The sequence below is a fragment of the Lepisosteus oculatus genome, chromosome 2, assembly GCF_040954835.1.
Source record: "Lepisosteus oculatus isolate fLepOcu1 chromosome 2, fLepOcu1.hap2, whole genome shotgun sequence".
Lineage (NCBI taxonomy): Eukaryota > Metazoa > Chordata > Actinopteri > Semionotiformes > Lepisosteidae > Lepisosteus > Lepisosteus oculatus.
In genome coordinates this window covers 19,255,619-19,275,148 of record NC_090697.1, presented here as the reverse complement: position 1 = coordinate 19,275,148, position 19,530 = coordinate 19,255,619, and the positions used below count along the sequence as shown (strand labels likewise).

General features: G+C 36.0%; 1 protein-coding gene and 1 long non-coding RNA gene across 9 annotated transcripts in view; one reads left to right on the top strand and one right to left on the bottom strand.

Annotated features, from left to right (window-relative positions):
- Nucleotides 1-662: 662 nt before the first annotated feature.
- The window catches only part of adgrg6 (adhesion G protein-coupled receptor G6), an 82,514-nt gene continuing 63,646 nt past the window's right edge, over nucleotides 663-19,530 (top strand). For 3 of the 8 annotated variants that reach the window (XM_015339131.2, XM_015339132.2, XM_015339130.2), the window contains exons 1-2: nucleotides 669-1,192; nucleotides 13,414-13,505. In XM_015339131.2, coding sequence (XP_015194617.2) covers nucleotides 1,191-1,192; nucleotides 13,414-13,505 — 94 coding nt within the window. In that variant the 5' untranslated portion in view covers nucleotides 669-1,190. Of the gene's footprint in view, nucleotides 1,193-13,413; nucleotides 13,506-19,530 lie in introns of all 8 variants that reach the window. The other 5 variants (XM_015339135.2, XM_015339134.2, XM_015339133.2 and 2 more) reach the window with 4 other exon arrangements.
- Nucleotides 9,209-19,530, bottom strand: part of LOC138242705 (uncharacterized) — a 30,407-nt gene continuing 20,085 nt past the window's right edge. The window contains exons 2-3 of the long non-coding RNA XR_011191665.1: nucleotides 13,396-13,492; nucleotides 9,209-9,386 (exon numbers count right to left, since the gene is read on the bottom strand). This is a non-coding gene — a long non-coding RNA (uncharacterized lncRNA). The remainder of the gene's footprint in view (nucleotides 9,387-13,395; nucleotides 13,493-19,530) is intronic.

The following is a 19,530-nucleotide window of genomic DNA, read 5'->3' as shown; positions in this document are numbered from 1 at the left end:
TTTGTTTATTTTTAAATTAACGTTTACGCTGTATGTGATTCCATTAAATATCTTTCTTTACATGTCACTTGTAACATACTGTACATTTTAGTGTTGTTACCTCTTAGATAACTTCCAAAAGTTCAGAACTACTTCAGCATATTATCATTATTTTAACAGGTTTGGTAATGCTCATTTCAGGTTAATGGCTACCACGCCATCCCATTTCATTGAATATATTTTAGGTTAAATTCGTAGTACTGATGAGTATGTCTTTTCTGCAATTTCCCTCACGGGATCAATAAAGTATCTATCTTTACAGGTTTTCATTAAATTTCTTATAATATTTTTAACAGAAATGTGTGTTTTTGGGAGACTAAGTGAACTCTTCATACAAATAACCGTGAATTATCGTGACCTTTCACCCTATAAATGACATTTCACGAATCACGACTAACTGACTTAAAAGTCCCGCGAGCTGTCAAAACATCTATCAAAAAATAAACAGCATCCATTTAGAGTTTTTTCTTACTCAAACTGAATGAATAGTGTCGTCTTATAATCTTCTTCGTGGTCTGTTCTTTTCTAAGCAGTACTATTTCTTGCACTCTTTTTGAAAAAAAAAAGGTGGTATCGTTAAGTTTCGGAAAGCATCTATTTTCACTTATCGCTTTTATTCTATTGCCCAAGAAGACTATTTCAGAAGCCGTCTGTCCCAAAAATGTTTTGTTTGTAGAAAGAAAAAAGAGAAATGCATGTTATTTCCTCTTTTTCTAACGCAGATCATATTACTTGTATTGCAAGATCTTTTTTATTATTAATCGTGTTTTTTATATTGGGTTGTTCTCCCGGTATTTTTCCTTGGTGTTATTGTAGGGTGGGGCGCCAGCACTGCCTCCAGTTGTGCGGTTGAACAATTCATGACTCGAAATCCGTTTCCAACAGCTTTAAGCATCTTATCTAACACGGAGGAACAGGTTCATCAAGGGAATGTGTCCTTCTGTACAACCACGTTGACTGGCTACAATCCCGAATGTGGAAATTTATTTAACATCGCTTTATATATGTATATTAATCCATGACGGGCTGAATGCGGTAGTACTGTCAAGTTACTGTACCAAAGTTTTTTAGAAGCTGAAAACTCCACTCGGGCTGCGGAGAGAGAAAGAATGCTTCTTCGCAGAGACCAGCGTCCAGGGCAATAATAGAGAATGTAAGTTCAGAACTTATTTATTTTATTTTATTTCGCTCTTTTATGTTATGTATCATTTTTTTTCTTAAATTCTTTTTGCATGTTTCTGGAAATACTGTAGCCATAGTTTACAACCACATTCTCCGTTGCTCATTTTTGTCTTTAATCACGTTCGCTTTGTTAATTAAAATTTTGTACAATGTGTAATACAATCTAAGCATACATTAAATCTTTCTTTTACAAATAACACGACATAAAACATTACACATTCTCTCTATTACGTCTGTAGATCATATCTTAATCAAAACTCTGTTGTCTTAAGTCTTGTCCGCTTCAAAGCCAGGTTCATACAAATCGGAGGGTCTTTTCTCAGAGACACAGTGCGATTTGGTGTCTTGTTCATCACACGTACACTTCGTCAAGATAATAATGATAGAGAATCTGCAAGTATACAGTAGGCTATCTTAATGTGTTACAGTATATTCTCAATTTAAAATAACAACCAATAATCTGACTTCTTTGAAATGGCTATTTAATTCAGTTCAAAAACTTTTTTATCATCATTCACCTACTTTTGAAAGGCATTATTCACGGATTCTAGAAAACAAATGTCTAAAGATATGGGAATCTCAAGTTTCTCTGCCTAGGGAATTTATTTTCAAAAACGCATTTGCATCCATTTTCTAAACCGCTTTATCCGCGTGGGAAGCCAGAGCCTAACCAGAAAAGCAAGCAAGGGGCGCAAAACGCATTACATGATTAATAGCAATAGTGCTATCAATTATAAAACATTAGAAGTGGAACTGCAATTTAAATGTTCCAGTGTTAAAATAATCAGTGGAAACCAAATGTATAACAATCTTGATTTTGTGCCATAATATGTTTTGGGTGAAAGTGTCCTCTTTGTTTTGCGAGACCCTGGGTCAGTTGTGAGTACCCCTGGGGCTCCTTGGACTCCTGGCTGAGACTTTTAACATTCAGATATATATTTTTAAAGGAAAGTGAGTTGCAAAACTTCAGTTAAAATTTTCATTAAAACAATCTAATAAAGGATTAACTCCCAAAACATTTCTGGGTTGTATTCTGCTTCTCATTAGATACAGCACTAGGAATTTGTAGTTTACCATCAACATAAAACGATGTATTTCTAAAGAGACCCAAAGGGGCATTTTGAAATTGTTGCTCTTTACTTACCCAGGATTATTGAAGGATTTGAAAATCTGATAGCCATGAGCTGTTCAGATTATTTGTTTAAGTGTGGTAAACTCACTCTTAGTGATGCATTTAGTATAAAATTACATTCTGAACTGTTTTTTATGCTGTTCTTTTATGCTTTTTTAACCTCAGTGAGAATAATTTAGCGGACATGTGCCTTGTTGTTTGATGAACATTGAAGAGCAGAACTGTATATTATGCTGCAGAGATGTAGCCAGAAAGGAAAATCAAGCCCCTATAGTTAGTCTGTTTAGTGTCTTCATAGTCTGGCAGAGTTCCAAGACCTGAGCTGTACCATAGCTGGTTTCGGGTTAAGTAAAACAGTCAGGTGTAGAGTAGTTATTACCACAAAGGTGATGTTGTGGGAGTCTTTTCTATGCCCCAACTATACAAACAGTGATGAGTGTGATCAATAATGACTTTTATTTTACAATGGTTACCTCGAAGTAAGAACACAAAATAATTTAACTTTCAAACTTATAATGAAGGTGGATATTATTGAAAGGATTTGGATACAAGTTAAACTGTTAAAATTTCTATTAGTTTGTAGTAAGGCTGTACACCTTTGTGTCAAGGTTAAATAGAAATTACTTCATACATCATTGCGTATAAAGCGGTTGTGTTGCTATGGAAGAGTTCAATAGCTTTTTTTATTTTTCTTGGGGTGCAAGTTTATGGTGTTTTACTAAGTATAAAAACACTTTTTAATCTCTCTTTAAGTCTCCATTGATGTTCCAAAAAATAAAGCAAACTTCAGCCGTGAGTGTATTCTCTTATGTAATAGCTTTACAGTACATCAAGGGAGTACACGCATCCCCTCTTTTCATAAATTAACTTTTATTTTCTGTTTGAATAAGGGTTCAGGTTTTTTTCATGTGTGGCCATTTTCCAAAGTGCAAAACAAACATACTGTAAGTAAAATCAATTTCAGCCACAGCAGCTCACTGGGCCTGATCCTATTCTGGTTGCTCTAGCATTAAATGGACTACAGAGCATGGGACACCCCCACTGGATGAGACAGTGGTACTTCACATGGATTATTCCCCAGCAGGGCTGGTCCCCAGTTATCCAGCTACATGGACTGGAGCAAATGGGGTTAAATACTATACAGTACCCCCATCAAGGTACAACACCAGTTTCTGTAATAGAGACTTGAATCCAAAACCTGTTAGTCAAGAGTCTGAGTCCAAAAGCTGACCCACTGTGCTATACCACCTCCAAAGAGCAAGAATCTTAAACGTAATGGACTTTGAGAGAAGAGTTAAACATAAAAATAGTTATCTCTATACCACATAATGATAAGAGAACTGTGTGTGGAGAGAAACATACAGTACCTGTATTTAGCTGTGATTCACAAAAGCTGAGAGACATTCACTACTTTGCTGTTCCTTCAAGCATAATTCCAAAAGTAAATGTGATTTTAAAAAAACATGAATGGAAAATGAAAAAGAAGAAATAATTTGCAGTTAAATTTAAATTTTGTAGAACATGGTTTCTTTATTGAAAAAACACTTTCTTAATGAGTAGGCTGGATACTATGAGTACAGTCTTATGTTCTACTGTATAACAGAGTACAGTACGTACAGTATTAAAATATGCATTTAAGCTTTCGTTCTATTTACATCAAATATAGATGCCAAAGTCGTATCTTGTAGAAAATAAGAACATATACTACAACTATACTATACAATTTTCTGTATACATTTATAATTAAACCTGACTTATTTTTTTCTATGTCAGGTACTTAAGCTATAACTGTTATGATCTCTGAACTTTCTTTTACCATCTCTTAGTCAAACATTATTTCTCCACATATCTTTGAAAAAGGAATGTTTTTTATCATGATCCTCAGTGTTTCTTGACTTTCTTTTATGATAACTAAACAGTTCATACTAGTAGATAACCACCACCTAAACCATTAGGTATGGTTAACCTGAATATGAATGTAAAAATAGAATTTTCAAGGACTGGGGACTATGCGTTTGAATTGCTACCCTTGGTTATTTTACATTAACATGAGTTGACAGAAACAGGACCATAAAATTGTGGCAACACAGCCCCAAGACACATGGAAAATAGGATATTTGTAATTTCACATGTATTCCTGCATTGGAAACTATTTTGCTTTAGGAATGATGTGATGTCTCAAATTGGTTAATGAAATGAGGTTTTCATTCAAAATGTGACCAACATAAGAAAAGGGTAAACTGCCAATTTTTCACAGAGGTGCCATGAATCAGCAAGTGCATTTCATATACAGTACAGTCTTTTAACTGCTTCAGTGCACAAATAAATGTCTTGTTGTGGTTTTCAGTACTGTTAAAAGTAGTCTTTTAATATTTTAACAAGGTTTCTATAACTGCTGCTGTCTTGTGTCTTATATATCATGTCTTATGATGGGAGTTTCTGGTTTATCCAGCAGAGAAATTAATGCAAATCCAAGCAATAGCGGAAAAACATAGGTGTTTCTGCAAAACGTTTAATGCATACAAGAAACACAGACTCAGGCAGCAAATTCATAGTAATTAATGTGTTTTTTGCCATTCCTAAAATCTATCTTGGTCTCTTTCCTTGTACAAGACCATCTGTCAGGATCCTGTCCCACATTACTTCTGGGGTCTTCTTATATAATAGGCTCCAGTAACCGATCAATTATTATTTTAATTATAGTTAAGAGAAGTATGGTTGTGCAGCGGTTAGCAGTGGTTAACATTACTGCCATGCTGCCTTGCGGTACTGGTGTCCTGGTTTTAATGGCTGATGTGCTCTATGTGTGGAGGTTAACTGAGTTCTTGGGAAAACTGGCCCTGGTGTGAATGTGTGAGTGTCTGTGTCAGAGTGTGAGCCCTGCGATGGACTTGCGTCCTTTCCAGGGTGTATCCTGCTTTGCACCCATTGCTTCCCCGGCCAGGTTAGGAGCCACCGTCATCCTGAATTTGATAAGTGGTTTTGAAAATAATGTCATGTGATATTGCAGTTTTTAAGTAGAAATTCTGCAGGATGACATTTTCTAACCTCACCATTTCAACTCTTCTATGCATACATGTCTCTTGGCCACCCCTTTGGCACATGTTTTTCACATCCCTTCCTCCCCCACATCTTCATCCTTTCAGCTGCTCCCTGGTTCATTCCTCATGAAGTGAGGGAGGTGTCCTGTCAGCCTCGTCCCTAGAGTTGCTTTCATTTGCTTAACCAGGCGAGTTAATGCCAAATAACATCAATACATTTTGTCTCTATGTGGCATTAATTAGGAATTCACCAATCTACTGAATCATTATTATTTAAGTTCAAGAACAAACAGATGTTTACAAATGAGACGAGAATGCTAAAAAACTAGATAAGAGCTATTTAAACTTAATGTATTTCTCTTGTTTGTAAGTTTCTTACATTCTTATTCAGTTATTCCAACCAGTTTTGTAGATAATAGTGAATGTATCTGAACATATCATGCAGTCTTTTCAAGAAAGAAGCTAGGATATAAACTTTAGCTCTTTTGCTGAATATCATATTTGCATATTCCCACAACCTTTTGTGAAAAAAGTACCTTCAATTCTTGGCTTTAAATGCCCTACAGAATAATCCTATTCTCAAAGAATCCTATCATAGTTTTGGGGATTCATGCATAGTGCTATTCTGTGCCAACAAAGAATGTAAGTGTGTCTTGTAAATATTGTTCTTTTATTTCAATTCAATGAAATGATTTGTAAACATATGAATTTTCATATAGTACCAAAATCATACAGACCACTTTGTTTCTTATTTTTAATTTTTACTATTTTTAATTATATTCAGACTTACAATTTGTGGAATTATATCACCTATGTTTTAAAGAGGTTCCAACAAAGGTGTCCATTTGCCAAGAATAGTAAGGAAAATGATCCGTGCTGCTCTCACACTAATTATAATGGAGAACAGCAGTCATCAGGAAGGTGACAATCAATGGTGCTGCTCCAGAAAAATCCACATAACCTACTGCGTGCCAGTATTTGGAATAAATACAGTGGATCCTCATATTATGCTACCATATTATTTGTGACAGTTGATAGATTATGCCTTGCACAATTGATATTATATATGCCAGTTTTTACATCTTTGTAACATGCATTATTTTCAGTATTGGGTGTGTAACATTATGATGATTTAGTCCAAAATTTTACCAATTGCAGAGTGACTTAAGAACATGTACAGTGAGTGGGGTTATGCTTTACTTTTCATCAAACTTTGAGAATTGTTTAATAATCAATAGCAAAGTATCAGTCAGTGAAATACATTTCCTGGTATTTCTGACTGTAAAGGATCGGTGCACTTCAAACACCTGGTGCAAGTTGTCGTGCAGAAGACATTTATTCATTAAAGGGTGTTGCTTAATTTAGTTTCACAACTAACACGAAATGTGTGGGCAGTGAATGACTACATGGGCGTTACCATTCATTCTATCAGTGTTGTCAAATCTCACTCCAGTCTCTAGGAGCCCTTCCCATTTTTAGAATATTATATGGAAAGGCAACTATTGTTGTGCATATGGGACCTCCTTGAAGCATGGGTCTAATAAAATATGTTTCCAATTACCCCTGACTATAGATGATATCATAATCTGGCATTTGAAACACTAGGATTCCAGCATATTGGGTCTATCATACATAAATTTCATCTTACTGTAAATGAAGCATTATGTATCAGTTATGGTTTTAGTTAAGACAGGTTTATAGTTGTACATGGATTTAGACATTATACAGTACATCAGGCACGTAGAGTATTAGTGATAAGGCAACCTTGCAACATCCTTTCCCCGAATAAAAAATTCAAATAGGTGGTGATGCTTAGGAATGTCATAAAATATTTAAACTCTTTTACTGAGAAAGTATGTACTATATTCTAAGATTTTGCTTGCTATAGCATCTAAGTTGCATAAATACAAGGATCTTCTGTACTAACATATTTAATTTTAACAGATTTGTGTGTACATTTTTTATGAACATGTGCAATAGTGTACATTATTTTTCAGCCTCCTGCATATCATTGTAAAAGCTGGACAAAAATACAGAGAGACTATTGTTTCCCTTGAACTTAGGTGATTGATATCATCTACAGAAACCGTAATAATGATAATTACTTATTTACTTATACAGTACATTTAAACAGTATAGTGCTTTTCTGGAAACTCCACTCAAAGCGCTTTACACCAATGTGCAGTATCCACCTGGATGATGCCATGGCAGCCATAGTGCGCAGTACACTCACCACACATCAGCTATTAGTGGGTAGGAGATGAAGAGTGATGAACCTAATTCATAGATAGGGATTATTAGTTGGCCATGATTGGTAAAGGCCAATGGGAAATTTGGCCACTTTAGTAGAGACACCTACTATTTTTATGAAAAACCCTTTTAATGACCACAGAGAGTCAGGACCTTGGTTTTACATTTAATCCGAAGGATGGCACCTTTTTACACTATAGTGTCCCTGTCACTATACTGGGGCATTAGGACCCACACAGACCAAAGGGTGAGCACCCCCCACTGGCCCCACTAACACCTCTTCCAGCAGCAACCTTAGCTTTGCCAGGAGGTTTCCCATCCAGGTACTGACCAGGCTCACACCTGCTGAGCTTCAGTGGGTTTCCAGTTGTGAGTTGCAGGGTGGTATGGCTGCTGGCAGACTATTCGATGGCAGACAATGACTCCACCAAGAACAATTTTAAACAAATTAGCAAGCAACTGAAGAAAAGGACTAAATCAGTCACTTTTCTAAGGAATTGTATCAGCTTCTGGCAAAGTTGAACAATTATAAATGTTAATCCATAAAAACAACACACAGAAAAGGACATGGTGTTCTGTGTGCAGAAGAAGGCTTCATTTTTTTGGTTACTGGAAACCTTTCTATGGCAAAGACCATCTGTACTGACACATTTAATTTAAATAGCATGGGTACCAGTTATCTTGGTGCAAGAATCCACATACTGTAGAAATCCAGAAATATTTAAACTAGAAAGTTATGTGGAAAAAAACAAAGAAAATGGAAAGGGAAGTTACAAGGGGTCCAAAGACCAAGAGAGAACCAAAAATAAAAACAACACCAATGATGATGTAACTAAGTGCTTATACTTAAATGCTGCAAATATCAGAAACAAATAAAGTGTTTATACTTACTCATATTTAAAGGTCCTGTAAAATATGTGGAAGCAAAAAGGCAAGCAAAATGCTATGATATACTGTTAAAAGTGCATAATTTAAATCAAAGGATAGTATACTAAAATTACATTACATTATGAGTAAGGCCTCATTTAAAATATTGTCTATGCTGCACTTGCAACATGCCAGAAAAGAGCATACATTTCTATGGGTTTAAGGGGATGTCTTGCACAGAGTAGCCGAAGGGGCCAAACAGTTTTAGTATTGAGCAAAAATAATAAAAGATATTGACAAAGACATTGAAAAATCAACCCAGTGAATTTCTTTAGAATGAACAGTGAAGTACAAACCAGAAGGTACAGTGGAAACTATGTGGAAGTATATTTAAAACTGAGAACAGGCATTTTCCTCCCCAAAGGGTTGGGCTTTCATTCTGTTCTTTTCTGTTCACAACTGGAATTAATTATTATTTTGTTGTTCAAACTGTAAGCACAGTTTATACAGTTGATGTACTGTATGAATGAGTGTACAGTAAAGAAACAATAGACAACATCGTTCATGGAAAAGTATCTGTAAATTTGATTTCATCAGAAGTAAAATGTACCTGAAAACTGATTATTTAATATTTTGTAAGATATGCTTTAGTAAATATGCTAAATGGTATTAAACAGAAAAAGATTTCAAAATGTGATCTGGACACAAAAGTGACTGTAATTTATTAGTTCTTATTTATAACTATCAATCTTAACATGGATAATAGATTTTCCTTGTTCAGACGTTGTTGAAGAAACACGTGTAATCCCTGTGCAACTTCTTAAGATGCTGGAGCCTGAACATGTTCCTTTGCTCTTTTGCTGTCCAACAGGTATCTGAAAATAATCAGTATTGAGCAGTTGTTACATTTACGTACTGTATCTAGAAATTATCTAGTTTCCTTGTATTTTGATTTGTGTGTTATTTGGAGATAATCCCATTTCTGCAGACATTCATATGAGAACATATGAAACTACATACTGTACATCAAAATTTAGACCAATATTTAAATAGTAAGCAGTTCACTTAATATTCTATATACTGTACAGCCTAAGCTCTGTTTTCTACAAATATATTCATATCCTTGATAAAATGCAATTGAAATTACATGGGATCCTTTCAGAAATGGATAGATGGAATTGTTGGATCATTTAGCTTTGGGCAAACAAATGAGTATGATGGGCTTTACGGCCTCGTTTGATTTGTAAGAAATCAAGAATCTCAAAGACTCTTAGGCATCAGTCAGGATACTGAGTCTACAGCAATATGAAAAGAAAAGGCAGGTGATTTCTATGCAGCAACAGAGTTAGATAAGATAAGATCACTTTATTGGCCATATACAATTTCTTGATTTAGGAATTTGTGTTTTTTCACATTCCCCAACTTGCTCTCTATGAGACACACAGACAGGGAGAGAAGGTTGGGGTCAGAGCATGGGGCTAGCAATTTATACGGCACCCCTGGAGCAGTTGGGGTTAAGGGCCTTGCTCAGGGGCCCAACAGAGTAGGGTTTCTCTGCCGGCTGCAGGATACAAACCAGCAACCTTCCAGCCACAGGTGCAGATCCTTAGCCACAGAGCCATCACCCTGACCCCTTGGTGAGTTGAGTTGAGTGGGACTATGTGATGTGGTTGGAAGAAGCACCAATTGAGCATCTTGGATACTCTCACCAGTGGTATGTTTGGCACAGACAGGTCAGCATTGTGGTCTTCAGCATTATACAGCATAATATGTAAAATCATGTACAGTACAGTATATTCCTCAATTTACAGTTTTAAATTGTTTTGTGATCATTATTTTGCAGCTTTTCTTTTGACTTTGATAACTTGAACAAATTCAGGTTCTTCTCAAGAGGGATTTTAGACTACTCATCCATGCAGAACCATGGTCACATTTATGACCTGGTCCCTAAAGGACATGAAATTACTGCTTTACAGTGTACTGTATGTGAAAGTTGATAAACATTATAAATAGTCTTCCTAATTAGCCACTGATGGTTGTCAAACTGTCTCGTTTGTACACAAAAGACTGGTTTGGTGATCTCTGAAAAAACTGTAAATTATTAATTAAAATAACTGCTTGGCTATCTTGCAAACCATTTCTTACCAGAAAAGGTCTTCAACTGGCCTGTAGAGCTTCCTTCTTAGGTGTTAGAGATTATCTTCTTACAGTATGTAATGTTCTTGTTTTAAGTGTGTTTCATTTTTCTAAAGAAGTTTCTTTCCTAGAACAGTATTTGGTCCATGTGGAAGTCACTGTTGAATTTCTTTCTTTGTTCAGTATTGCTGGAATACTGTATATCTTGATATACTGTACTGTACTTAAATCATAAGTTACTTCACACATCGTGACTTGTGCCAGTACACTACATCATATGATAGCTTTTTAAAAATATAAGCTGTTTTTTAAGTAGAATGAAGAAACACAGGAACTTATAGGTCATGAGGACTGGGGAAGTTCTAGGCACGAGCAGAATTTTGAAATAATTAAGGAGCTGTGGCCTGGAGAGGGAAACAAGTTTAAGAGATATCTTTTAAACAAATGTGCTTAAACCCACTTCTTGTTTAATTGATAGTAAGCTTATTCAGTAAATTAATTTGTTGACAGGAATTCCCTTCAAAGGGATATGCTGAAAGACCAACATAATGCATTTTGCTGACAAAATTACATTTGCTTATGAGTCGTGGAGCAATTTTAAAACTTTGAAGTAAATTAAAAATTCTACCTTGTGGATGTAGGTCAGGAAGGTCTGGCTGCTTCATTCTTAGGGCACCAGAGGGAACTGTTTTAACTTTGTATAAGCACTCAACCAACCAATGAAACTTTTTTCTAGTTTAGAGTTGTCAGGATTAAACTTTTTACCAAGTGCAAAAGCCAGAAGTATTAATTTGATATTAATATCCTACCTGACCAAAGGAGGCCAGTGGGTTCAATTGTAACTTAAAATCAAACAAAATTACATCACAAAAAGTATACAGTAGTACGTCCTTATCCATCTTATTATTTTTTAAACATTTAAGTGTTTCCATCTTTCCATCTTCATATTCAAATAATTGGAAGTTTATGAATTAGAAATATTTTTTAAAACTTAATACTGTAGATTTAAGGGAAGAGCTATCCTAGTTAAATAAAATGTCCTTTATACAGAGGTGCTGAAGAATCTTCACGTATATACCAGTGCCATTTTTAAAGGTCTAATACAAATATATTGAAAATATTTTGTGTCTTTCCCACAAACAATGGTTCATCATGTTGCCACTGTAATTGCATTTTAATTAAAATCCCTGCTGCTTAAAACACACAAAAAGTTTTTTTAGTCCAAGACTGCATTGCTTGATAGCTAAAAAATGTTTGGCTTTGATTGCCTTTTAACAGTTTTCCTCTTTGCACTGTCATGACAAAAATTTGTGTGGACTATGAAAATATTTGGACAGATATTAATCTTTATTGTACACACTGCACATGCATTTGCATTTTGATCCCCGTGAAAACTTAATATTGTTGAAAGGCACTTGTCATCGAGTCAAGAATCAAGAATCTGGCATGGCATATACTGTACTGTACAGTACAGTAGTACAGCTGTGACAAAGGCCAAACAAGTATTGAAAAAAGGCAGTTTTCCATTACTCATGAGGTACAGTAGTCACCAAATGTTCTGGCTGAAATAAAATCACACTCACTCAGAAAATGATTGTGTTGGTTAGAATGATTTTGTGTCGCAGTAGCTCTTAAATACATCGACTTGTCATACTAAACACTAGTAACTTCTGCAAATGTAGTTAATTTTATGTTCCGTATCTTTTGTTTTGGGCTTTTTTGTCATGGCATGTTTTGAATTCAAATTAATCATTGATTTTATCAGGTTAAAACAAAAGGATTGAGTTAAAAAATTAAAATAAGTTATGGATTATCTTCCCAAATACAGAAAAACACTATTATTCCTTTTTCCATCACGTAGTATAACTGCATTTTAATTCAGATGCTGGAACTCTAATAACAGCTCCTTGCATTTGTGCCATGCTTTTAATCCCCAAAAAGTGTTTTTATACACAGGAGGGGATCCACTTCATTCACCATTGAAGTGTAGCACCCACCTGGGTGGTACACAGCAGTCAGTATGCAGCAGCAGCCTTGCTGCACTACAAGCTGTTAAAAAAAGAGAGGAAAATATAGGTGCCTTATACAATCTGTGTAAAATCAGAGCAGAATATGGCATAAATTGGGATAATACCCCTGCTCTTATGAACAGTGCCATGGGATCATAAAGACCAAGTACTATAGTCAGAAAATTGGTTTTCTGATGATCACTGGATCATTTCATAGAGGCATCGTGAAAGTGGCCATTTCAACTCCTATAAGTTGTAACCTGACAAACATGATAGCGGTGAACTTAACAAGAATATGAGAAAAGAAGTTAAAAGAGAAACACAATCTTGTAAATGTACTTTAATTTTTAAATAATTTATGTTAGCAATAGAGAAACAGGCAAAAAAGTATTCCCTACTGTAGGCTTTTTTTCTGGAATTCATTACAATTTGAATTTGGTATAAGCATTAATTATATAACTACATCAATAACTATGGAAAATGGCATTGCCATGGTTTTATTATCCAGTGCCGTAGACATACATTTAAAACATATTGGGTACTGGCAATGTTGGACACTGAAGAACACACAGGAAAAATATAAGCAAAATTGATAGACGTCAATGGATATAATGCACAAATAACACAATGCATGCTGCTTTTCCCTTTCCACTATTTGCTTGTTTTAAATAAGATTTTTATTGCTTGAATTAAATACCATAACTTTTGAGAATTAATCAAAACTACACAACGATTTCACCTGTTTTGTGACTGACAGGAAGTCCTTCATCAGAGGTGGATGGTGGAGATGGAAGTTCCGGAACATTCTCTATTCCATTGCTGTGCTGTTGATGTGTCTGCAGAAAACAGGTAAGCACATGTCTCAATTTAGACTCTAACAAAGTATGTCTCACAAGATTACTTTTAAGTCTTGCATGTGTATGAAACATTATTTTAAATGTGACTACCCATTTGAAACGTGCTTTTCTTTTTTTAAGGTCTGTATGAACTTTAAGTTTTTCTTGTGCATGTCTGCTCTTTCTGTTTCCCCTTGTCTCTGCTTTTAAGTTTGGTATAACTTTCATTGCTCTACTAATTTTCAGATTTCCAAACCTGATGTTATAATAATTCATTCAATTCAATTCAATTTATTTTTATATAGCGCCTTTCACAACAACGTTGCCCCAAGGCGCTTAAATAACGACACAGTTAAAACAGTATTATTTTCACATAAATAACCCAAGGTAAAATATCTGGATAATGTCTAGTTTCAAAATGTGTACAAAGTGTTTCAGCTTTAAACTGTTGCGGTGTGTATTTTACTATGGACTGTACAGTATATTTCAGGGTTTTATTTACCTAGCCCTCAGAATATTAAAAAATGTGTTTTTTAATTATACTTTTTATCACCACACCAAATGTTGAAATGCATCTTTGCAATGCACGTATGCTGCTTCAAAGGTAGCTGATATTTTTTATCTCTGTGCCTGGAAGCAGTACAAATTTGAACCAGAGCTTCTGGAAATTTCTAGTGTTTATGGGGCGCCTGGGCCTCTGGTGACTTGGTAATAATTGGTGAGCATAATGTTCTCAAAGCCACCCCATCCCCCTCCCCCTCCTCATTATTGTGTGACATGCTTGGAAGCCTACTGCCTACCTGCTTCCCCAGTGCCCATCCTCCACACCGAAACCTGGTTTTATGCTCGCAAACCCCAACACCGTCACTGGCTCCCCAGACTCTCACTTTCATTACAGTCTGTCTGTTGGTAATTTACTTCCGTGAAGTCATTAAGAAATACCATCTACCCAAGAACATTACGCACTTGTTATTCATATTTCTAAACAGCGTCTCAGACGTATCTTAAATAGGATAATTGTTCTGTGGCTTGGTAGGCTGTGACACAAAGTAGAAGGCTTTTTTGTGTCTCTATTTTTAAGGCAGCATTTAAATTTCTGTACAGACAAAATGAGGAAGTTATTGTCAGTTATGCAATATTGTTTGTGACTGGATGTTTCCAATCAAAGGCACTTTAGATTAAAGGGCAGAAGTGGAGAGCCATCATGGTTTTGACCACAATTCAAGAAGCTGCTCACAAAACGTGAGTTGTACTTTCAAAAGCATGTCTCATATTAATGTCACTTCCCACTCCAGTGGGAACATGTTTTCATGTTATTGAATTATTTTATTTAAATACCCCTGTGAAAAAATAATTGATATTTTTTTCTGTTTCTCATCTGCTGTTAGTAGCTCAGGAGGTTAGCTGCGTCATATGTTGTGGACAATAACTATGTGTAAAATTTGTAAAATGATTTAAAAGAACAAGCACATGCAAAAAGTATATTTATAGACAAAGAGAGAGGTAGAAAGGAATACTGCAATGAAGGCTAAAATATTTTTTTTTAGTATTATGACAGCAAGACCAGTAAAGGATGAAGTAATGTTTCTGGGTTAATAACTGAAAATGAATGATGTATTGAACTTACATAAACGAATGATGTATTAAACTAATATTTCATTTAGATGCTCACCAAGTAAAAAAAAAAATCATCAACAGGCTGAAGAAAGACAAATATTAGCAAAGGAAAGGCTGAAGTGTTACGGGCACTAGCAATACATGTGGCATTACGCGGGTCATGCCCAGTGTGGAGGTGGGGCCCTGGTAGAAGGACGACGTCTGGCCTTTGTAGTCCCAGCTGTCCTGGCTTCCAGTTGATGAGCCCCAGCTGGGCAGGTCCTATAAACGCACACTGGTAACCGCCTGATGGGACTAGTAGGGCCAACTCTGGAAGGAGGGAGTTTGATACCAACAGTCCCGTGTAAGCTTTTCTTTTTTCTTTTCGCCTACCCCCTCACGTATCTTCATTGGGGCAGACAAACCTTTTTCCACACACAAAAACAGTTTTTGTTTTGTTTTTGCCTTACGCGCCCTGCTCTACCAGACTGGACCCCGCTAAATAGGGTAAGTCCAGACTGGTCTCCGCTGTGCTAGCGGTTCTTTTTTCCCAGGCTGGACCCCGTTAAATAGTGTAAGACTAATCTGGAGGTATAGCGGCACAGCGGAAACACTTTATTTTTGCCTTTTGGTTGCATTTTTTTCCACCCTTGTTGTATTTTTGGTCCCTGCTAACCTTGCAATGCTGCTTTTGTCCCCTAACCCGGGGATGTTGACTTTTACTGGTGCTCGTCGCGGCACTTCCCACTACACACTGTCACACACAATCCAGATAAACACATATTCCAGGCCTGATGATGTTCTGCTAATTGTACATAAATATCTGTAGGCCATTAGCAAAGCTCTACCAGGAGTCACTCAAAAAATTCCCCCTTCTCATTCTGGGTAGGGGTACCCACTGACTGGAAAATTGCTCATTTAGTGCCAATCCTTAAAACATGTGACTGAACCAGATAATTATAGACCAAGGAGTCTTGCTTCTATTACATGTAAGGTTAAGGAAAAGAAAATTAGAACCTAAATTAGAGAGTCATTTAAATAGAAAGAGGATACTAGATGATAAAAAGCACAACTCTAGAAGAGATAGATCTAGCTTAACTAACTGGTTATACAGTATTTCTTTGAGTAAGCAACAAAAATAATGCATGAAAACAGACAGTATATGATACAGTGAATTTAGATTTGCAGAAGGCTTTTGATAGCGTTCCATTAAAGTTCCATTTAAGATGAATTCTCAAATTGTGCTTGAAGGCATTCAAAAGTACTGATGAATACAGAGTACAGGAGGGTGTATGCTCCAATTGAGGTGATGCAATTTGTGGAGTAATGCAGGGATCTCTAATAATTTTAGGACTCTCTCTAATAAATAATAGTATTATTTCTTACTATTATAGTATATCTATTAGTACTGTTGGTACTGGTGCTTCTTCTGATTTATATTAGTTATTTAGGTTCTGGTGTTGTTAATAAACCTGTAGACTAACCTCTGGTAGTTACGTTTAATGTAGTTGAGTGCAGAGTATTAAAGCAGGTAGCAAAATGAAAAACTATAGATACAAAATGAGAAACACTGAGCTTGAAGAAGCTATTATGAAAAAAGACTTAGATTTTCATCCTTAGGAAAAATAGCTGAACAATTAATGAGAAAATGTTAGGCTATATATTAACATACAGTATATAGTTAAAAGCGAAGAAATTTAAACTAGTGATGATTTTATGTTAAAGCTGTACAATTTCTTAGTAATACCTCATTTAGCATATTACAGTATGTATTACAAAAAGACCTTGCAGGAAGTAGTATAGAGAGAACAATGAGTTACATTCCTGCGCATAAAGGAATGTCTCACTTCAAACTGCTAAAAGAACTAAATCAGTAAAACAGTAATCACAGATAGAAACAGGAGGCACTTTGTAAAAAAACAGTTGTGGGTTCAGGAACAAGCTGTTGATTCATGTTGTAGAATCTGATATTCTGGCTTTTCTTCAAGAAACAGCTAGATGAGATTCTTGGATCAATTAGCTATTAGGATCTAAATGGGTGAGACAGGCTGACAGACCTATTCTCATTTGCAACCCAACTTATTTTGTTTTTTCTGTTCTTAGATCCCAGTTTATTTGTGGAAAATTGAACTATTTGCTATATACCTTCATGATAGGATCATATAGTGAGATCCTTGCAGCCATGTATACATTAGTTCATCTATAGTTTAAATGTTATAATAATTGCTTACACTTATATAGCACTTTTCTGGACAATCCACTCAAAGCTCTTTACAGGTAATGGGGACTCCCCTCCACCACCACCACCAATGTGCAGCATCCACCTGGATGATGCGACGGCAGCCATAGTGCGCCAGAACGCTCACCACACATTGGCTATCAGTGGGGAGGAGAGCAGAGTAATGAAGCCAATTCATAGATGGAGATTATTAGGAGGCCATGATTGGTAAGGCCCAATGGGAAATTTGGCCAGGACGCCAGGGTTACACCACTACTCTTTTTGAGAAATGCCCTGGGATTTTTAATGACCACAGAGAGTCAGGACCTCGGTTTTACATCTCATCCGAAGGACGGCACCTGTTTACAATATAGTGTTCCCGTCGCTATACTGGGGCATTAGGACCCTCATAGACTGCAGGGTGAGTGCCCCCTGCTGGCCCCACACCTCTTCCAGCAGCAACCTTAGTTTTTCCCAGGAGGTCTCCCATCCAGGTACTGACCAGGCTTACACCTGCTGAGCTTCAGTGGGGTGCCAGTTGTGAGTTGCAGGGTGATATGGCTGCTGGACAATCTGATATTGTGAGCAATGTTGTTATGTTCTTGGCATTCTGTTTTCCATTTTAACCCATATCAGTTCCATTCCCTGTAAACTCTTGCTTCATTTACATAGTTTGGATATTATTTTGGTATATAGGCCCACTCTACCAATTCTATTCTTCATGTCTTTCCCCAGAGATTTATACCCACTTATTTCATATCTACCACTATAATCTTCCCCTAGCTATGTTTCAGATATTCTTAGTGTAATAAATTCCTAGTTTTCTGTAAAATGTTGTTGATATTATGTTATTATTTTTTATGATGCATTGAACATAAAGGTATAGATTAAATTTTAATTTAATTTACAGAACAGTATATAAATATGTACACACAATTCACACTTAACATTTAAAGTTGTTACAGTATATGTTATCTTTTTTTAGAGACTCCTTAATGACCCTAATTAGTCATCTGCAGAATTGTTTGCCCTGAGGATTATACTGATCCCTGAAAATCCCTGAGATGGTTCTTTTAAAATGCTAATACAAGACACTAACAAGCTTTGTGCCATCACTTTTAAAATCACTCTAAAAGGAAATTTTAATGACTCTTCCCTCAGAATTTATGCCAGCCACAGTTTCTAGACTCCAGTGCTGAACCGCATTGCAAAGTATGATTTCAGATTCATATTGCAATGAAAATAACACTCTGCCTCAACATAGTGCTTGATAATTAGGTGCAGATGTTTACTCTAGCTCCTATCTTGCTGTCTGATCAAAATCTGTGTGTGAGTGTTTTGACTAATGAACGAAATTCTTTAAATATATTTTGGCATGCCATGAATTTAATTAATTATCATGCTACAGTTAAATCCCCACTGACTCCATTGCCAAACTTGTTTCAAACATTTCATGGGCACTCTGAATGAAAAGATGAAGACTTTTCGTGTGTGTGATCCAAGCTGACTACTTCATCAAGTCATACATAATTACAATGTTAATGATAGACGATAATGATGGACAGAGGAATGCAATTTGGTAGGAAACACCTGGGGGACAGAGATTGCAAGTGGGCTGCAAGCAGAGATAGATAGATATAAAGTGAAAGGCCCTTTGGAACTTTGTAGAGCTCACTCACCTGTGAGCGATCTTTTCAGAAATTAAATATTGCTGACGGGTAAACCTCTCCTGCCAACTTTCCCCATTTTACATACCATACAATCCTCCAGTATCGCCTCTCTGCTCCTGGCCTTCAAGTGACATTTTCTATCTGACATTTTAATTCCTTACACTGACCCTGGCCAATAGTCAGGCTGTTAATGATATCTTTAAGTTGACAACGGTTATTTCTTTTAAAATAAACCGTTGAAAGTAATGCAGATGGAAAAATAATGTGCAATCCTCTTTCAACCTGCTGCTCTTCAGAAAGTTCATTGTAATTATACAGCAGCTAGGAACAGATGACTCATTCATTCATTGGTGGCCACATTCCTCTTCATCAGAAAGGCCCGTCATTGTAGATTTGTTCACTAGAAAATCTTTGAATCTTCAAGTCACACTGCAGCTTTATTTGAGATACCTCACATGTGTCTTCTAGACAAAAAGCAAACACTGCTTTTTTAACAACACTTGTTAACATTATACAGGCCTTTTAAGATTTTTTTTGTCAGTTCATTTTATTGC